This window comes from Chrysemys picta, chromosome 10, assembly GCF_011386835.1.
Source record: "Chrysemys picta bellii isolate R12L10 chromosome 10, ASM1138683v2, whole genome shotgun sequence".
NCBI lineage: Eukaryota > Metazoa > Chordata > Testudines > Emydidae > Chrysemys > Chrysemys picta.
Genome location: NC_088800.1, coordinates 80,913,851 through 80,919,657, shown reverse-complemented (window position 1 = coordinate 80,919,657; position 5,807 = coordinate 80,913,851). Strand labels below are relative to the sequence as shown.

The following is a 5,807-nucleotide window of genomic DNA, read 5'->3' as shown; positions in this document are numbered from 1 at the left end:
GGCCCAGCCTCTTCCGGTTGAGACCACGCCTCTTCCCGTTGAAGCCATGTCCCCTGCTCTGGACTCCGGAGTCCCGGTAAGTCCTTTAAGTTACTTTCACCTCTGCCTAACCCTCAAAAGGACCTTAGGGCCAGGTTTTGCTGGTAACCAGAGTGGCTTGTACCCTCCCCTGCCATCTTTTGGAAATCCCGGAGATGCTTTTGGATGTTACGGAGCTGAAGAAGCCTCAGCAGAGGCACCCAGGATGATTCAGGGGCTGGAGAAACCAGGCCTGGACTCCGTTAGCACAGCAGAGACAAAGCAGGACCCTGCAGGGAGCAGGGACCAAAGAGGAGCCAGACAAGGTGGGTGGCTGAGCTATCGTCAGAGGAAGGAAGTGCAGAGCCTAAAGGAGCATGAGGCATCTGGAAAGCAGTTGACAGATGCATGAAACAAAGCAGAGTCTATTAACTGTGCGGCAGCTGAGCCATGTGGTGGAGGAGGGTGCTCTGAGGGTCTTATAGAGGGGGCAGAATGACCCCCCTGCTCCCCATGGCTTGTGGAGAGGAGCAGAACTTCCGGGGACATGACTCACTTGTCTTGGGCCGGCCAAGTTGCTTCTTTGAAGAGGCCTGCAGGTTTCTCCAGCTGTGGCGCTTCCTCTGCAGATGAGGGGGGGAGAGAGACAGGCCCTCTCGGGGGGATTAGGGATGGATTAGCCAGGAGGCCAGGCTGGGGATGTTCCTTTGCCGTGAGCCTCTTGGGGCTCCAGGAATGTGCACAGAAGGCCTGCTACGTCAGTACAGCGTCCCAGGGCAGCGCGCCAGCGACGTCCTCGCAAACAGGCCTTTAAACGGGAGGCCGAGGGAGCCGGGCAGCATCAGCGGTGCGGAAATCTAGCCAGATCCTCTGCAGGGAGCAGTATCTCTGGGAAAGAGAGAAAACAAAGGAAAGGAAGCCAAAGAGCCAGGGTGTTACTGTACTGCACGCTGGAGAAGGCAGAGAGAAAGAGAGATCTGGTATGCCCGGGTAATTGGAGAAGCCAGCGTGGCAGTTTGAGGCCACCAGTCGTGCAGCAATGCTGGTCTCTGTCTGAAGCAGCTGGCTCACGCCCTGGTGCCAGCTGGAATTATTCCTGTCCAGGTGGCCTGGCTGAGGTTTTCATGGTTGTTCTTGGACAGGGGGAAGTCACGGGCAGATTCAGTGCCTCTGGTTCGTCTCTTCCCTTTCAGACTCTGAGGCCTGGTCTACACTAGGCGTTTATGTCGAAGTTAGCGCCGTTAAATCGAATTAACCCTGCACCCGTCCACACTGCGATGCTATTTAGTTCGACATAGAGGTCTCTTTAATTCGACTTCTGTACTCCTCCCCGACGAGGGGAGTAGCGCTAAATTCGACATGGCCATGTCGAATTAGGCTAGGTGTGGATGGAAATCGACGCTAATAGCTCCGGGAGCTATCCCACAGTGCACCACTCTGTTGACGCTCTGGACAGCAGTGCGAGCTCGGATGCTCTGACCAGCCACACAGGAAAAGCCCCGGGAAAATTTGAATTTGAATTCCTTTTCCTGTCTGGCCAGTTTGAATCTCATTTCCTGTCTGGACATCGTGGCGAGCACAGCAGCACTGGCAACGATGCAGAGCTCTCCAGCAGTGATGGCCATGCAGTCTGGGAATAGAAAGAGAGCCCCAGCATGGACTGATCGTGAAGTCTTGGATCTCATCGCTGTGTGGGGCGATGAGTCCGTGCTTTCCGAGCTGCGATCCAAAAGAAGGAATGCAAAGATCTACGAGAAGATCTCTAAAGACATGGCAGAGAGAGGATACAGCCGGGATGCAACGCAGTGCCGCGTGAAAATCAAGGAGCTGAGACAAGGCTACCAGAAGACCAAAGAGGCAAACGGACGCTCCGGATCCCATCCCCAGACATCCCGTTTCTACGAGGCACTGCATTCCATCCTCGGTGCTGCCGCCACCACTACCCCACCAGTGACCGTGGACTCTGAGGATGGGATACTGTCCACGGCCGGTTCCTCAGACATGTTAGGGGACGGGGAAGATGAGGAAGGAGATGAGGAGGGCGAGGCAGTTGGCAGCTCTCACAACGCTGATTTCCCCGACAGCCAGGATCTCTTCATCACCCTTACAGAGATCCCCTACGAAGCGTCCCCAGCCATTACCCCGGACACAGAATCTGGTGAAGGATCAGCCAGTAAGTGTTGTAAACATCTAAACATTTATTTTTAACAAAACAGGAATATTAACAATTAAAAGAATGGGTTGTTCATGATTAGTGTGCCCTAGGCGCTTAACGGTTTAGTAAGGGGCAGTGCAAGTTTTGAAAAGAAATCTAGCAATGTCCGGTTTTCAGTGATTGTCCTGCACAAGCCGCTCTACTGTGTATTCCCTGCTACTGCAGCTACAGTAAAATGCGGTCTATATGTGCGGGGATAGAGCAGTAATCCTCCTGGGACATCTCGATGAAGCTCTCCTGGAGGTAACTTGAAAGCCGTTGCATGAGGTTCTTGGGGAGAGCGGCCTTATTGGGTCCTCCGAAGTACGACACGTTGCCGCGCCACGAGATTATCAGGTACTCGGGGATCATTGCTCTGCACAGCAGGGCGGCATACGGCCCTGGTCTTTGGAGGCTTTCCCGGAGCATTCTCTCTTTGTCGCTCTCGGAGATCCTCATCAGGGTGATGTCGGCCATGGTGACCTGCTTTTAATTAGGTAGGGGAATGTTAGTGTTGGGACTGCTTTCCCGTTCCTTTACAGAACTGTCACCGCTGGTTTGCAGCCACGCGGTGGAGGCGGGAGAGGGGCAGCCGAAAGGGATCATTCCCGGGGACAGCCGCGAGGGGGTGGGACAGGGGCAGAGTTCCCGCTTGCCGGATTGCTGGCAGCAGGGACTGACATTGATTTAAATGTGAAATGAGGCCAGTGGTAATATAAAAGTTTTAAACTGCCACAAGTGTACGGCTTACCATGTCTGCCTGCAACAGAAATTCCGTTGTGCTGCCTCGCTTCTCAAATGTGCTGTTCAAGACCCCAGGCACAGAATGCGAAGGCCGAGAATTCGACCTTGTGCTGAGTGCGCATGTGAAAGGTGCTGTGCATGGTCTTGTTCACAGAGAAAGACTATGTTCTTTGTTCACAACTACATTTATCTTTCAGAGGAATTCACTCCCTTTTTCCCATTTCCACAGCCCCGTCTGCGACTGTCTCACAACCTAGCCTGGAATCACACTCCCAGAGGCTAGCGCGGATTAGGCGTAGGAAGAAGAGGACACGGGAGGACATGTTCTCTGAGCTTATGGCCTCTTCCCAAGCCCAGGCAGCACAGCAGACCCAGTGGCGGGAGAACTTGACCCGAATGCACCAAGCCAACATGGATCGGGAGGAGAGGTGGCGGCAGGAAGACCAGCAGGCGACTCAAACGCTGCTTGGACTACTGAGGGAGCAAACGGACACGCTCCGGCGCCTTGTGGATGTTCTGCAGGAACGGAGGCAGGAGGACAGAGCCCCGCTGCAGTCCATCTCTAACCGCCCTCCCCCGCCACCAAGTCCCATACCCACCTCACCCAAAGTGCAAAGAAGGAGAGGCGGCAGAGTCCCTGCTAACTCTCACTCCACCCCTGCAGAGAGCTCTAGTAGCAGAAGGCTCTCATTTCCCAAAATTTGAAAAGTTCTTTCCTTCCTGCCTGACACAAGCCCACGTCCAAGTTTCACCTCCCAATGCCATGTGTAGTTGATAATAAAAAATTCGTTTCTGTTAACTACTGTTTCAATCATGTTCTTTTGGAGGAGGAGGGGAAAGGGGGTTGGAAATTGGACAGGACAGTCTCCTTTGGCAGGGTACATAGTCGGGGGCAGGCACAGCAGCAGGGCACATACACAGTGCAGTGATGCAGTGACTAGTTGCCCCGGTTAGTCTGGGAGGTTGTTTTGATGTAATGTTGGGGGGGGGTGGGTTGCTCTGTGACTTTGTGGCGGGGGAGGGCAGTTACAGATCTTAAGCGCCGGTCCTTAGACAGGATCACAGAGCCACACAGCATGGGATCTGTAACCGTCCTCCCCCTGCCACAAAGTCAAATAGACCTCCCATACACACAGTCCCGATCAGGAGGGGTGACAGGCTCCGTTGAAACAAGCATCCCACCGCAGCGGAGCCTGTCAATCCTTGAGTTTAGAAGCTGCATTCGCATCACAACACTAGACCCGCCCCGCACCACAGTCTGCGTCCCAGTTTTAAAAAATTCCCGCTAAAACAGTATTAAAGAAAACGGTGTGCTTTAACAAAGTAGAACTATTTTTATTTCGACACGTGTGTTGGAGGGGGGGTGAAGGGGGTATGTAACTGGATAGGATAGTCAACATTACCTGGGTAAAGAAACGGGGGCAGGTTTAGCTTCTCAGTACACAAACTATAAAATCACAGGTTACCCTGCTCACTCAGGAACTTTGCTTTCAAAGCCTCCCGGATGCACAGCGCTTCCCGCTGGTCTCTTCTAATCGCCCGGCTGTCTGGCTGTGAGTAATCACCAGCCAGGCTATTTTCCTCAACCTCCCACCCCGCCATAAAGGTCTCCCCCTTGCTCTCACAGAGATTGTGGAGCACACAGCAAGCTGCTATAACAATGGGGATATTGGTTTCGCTGAGATCACAGCGAGTCAGTAAGCTTCTCCATCTCCCCTTGAGACGGCCAAAAGCACACTCCACCACCATTCTGCACTTGCTCAGCCGGTAGTTGAAGAGTTCTTTTTCAGTGTCCAGGGCGCCAGTATAGGGCTTCATGAGCCAGGGCATTAGCGGGTAGGCTGGGTCCCCGAGGATGACTATAGGCATCTCCACATCCCCAACAGTTATTTTGTGGTCCGGGAAGTAAATACCTTGTTGCAGCCGTCTAAACAGACCAGAGTTCCTGAAAACACGAGCGTCATGAACCTTGCCCGGCCATCCCACGTAGATGTTGGTAAAACGTCCCCTGTGGTCCACCAGTGCTTGCAGCACCATGGAAAAGTATCCCTTTCGGTTAATGTACTGGGTGGCCTGGTGGTCCGGTGCCAGGATAGGGATGTGAGTTCCATCTATGGCCCCACCGCAGTTTGGGAATCCCATCGCTGCGAAGCCATCTATGATCGCCTCCACGTTTCCCAGGGTCACTACCTTTGGCAGCAGTACATCAACGATTGCCTTCGCTACTTGCATCACAACAACCCCCACGGTAGATTTGCCCACCCCAAACTGGTTCGCGACTGACCGGTAGCTGTCTGGCGTTGCAAGCTTCCACAGGGCTATGGCCACTCGCTTCTGTACACTCAGTGCAGCTCGCAACCGGGTGTCACTGCGCTTCAGGGCAGGGGACAGCAACTCACAAAGTTCCAGGAAAGTTCCCTTCCGCATGCGAAAGTTTCGCAGCCACTGGGATTCATCCCAGACCTGCAGCACTATGCGGTCCCACCACTCAGTGCTTGTCTCCCGTGCCCAGAATCGCCGTTCCACGGCATCAACATGACCCATTGCCACTGTGATGTCCTCGGCGCTGGGTCGCCTGCTTTCTGACAGGTCTGTGCTACTCTCAGACTTCAGGACATCACCGCGGTGCCGTAGCCTCCTCGCCTGACTTTTCTGCATCTGCCTCAGGGAAACCTTTATGATAAGCTGCGAAACGTTGAGAGCGGCCACAACTGCAGCGATGGTCGCAGCGGGCTCCATGCTCGGAGTACAGTGGCGTCCGCGCTGTCAATGACTGGAAAAGCGCGCGAACTGTTTTCCCACCGGCGCTTTCAGGGAGGGAGGGCGGGAGTGATGGACGGATGACGACAGT

At 54.1% G+C, this 5,807-nt stretch overlaps 1 protein-coding gene across 1 annotated transcript; it reads left to right on the top strand.

Moving 5' to 3' along the window:
• The first annotated feature begins 567 nt into the window (after positions 1-567).
• LOC135974079 (uncharacterized) lies at positions 568-3,755 on the top strand. Its single transcript, XM_065560185.1, has 2 exons — positions 568-2,191; positions 3,186-3,755. The coding sequence occupies exons 1-2, from the start codon at positions 1,615-1,617 to the stop codon at positions 3,659-3,661; spliced, it is 1,053 nt and encodes a 350-aa protein (XP_065416257.1). The 5' UTR covers positions 568-1,614; the 3' UTR covers positions 3,662-3,755.
• Positions 3,756-5,807: the final 2,052 nt, after the last annotated feature.

Coding starts and splice junctions, on each gene's coding strand:
- LOC135974079 (XM_065560185.1), top strand. CDS start 1,615: ATGCAGAGCTCTCCAGCAGTGATGGCCATGCAGTCTGGGAATAGAAAG. Junction 2,192..3,185: donor ATCTGGTGAAGGATCAGCCA/GTAAGTGTTGTA, acceptor CCATTTCCACAG/CCCCGTCTGCGACTGTCTCA.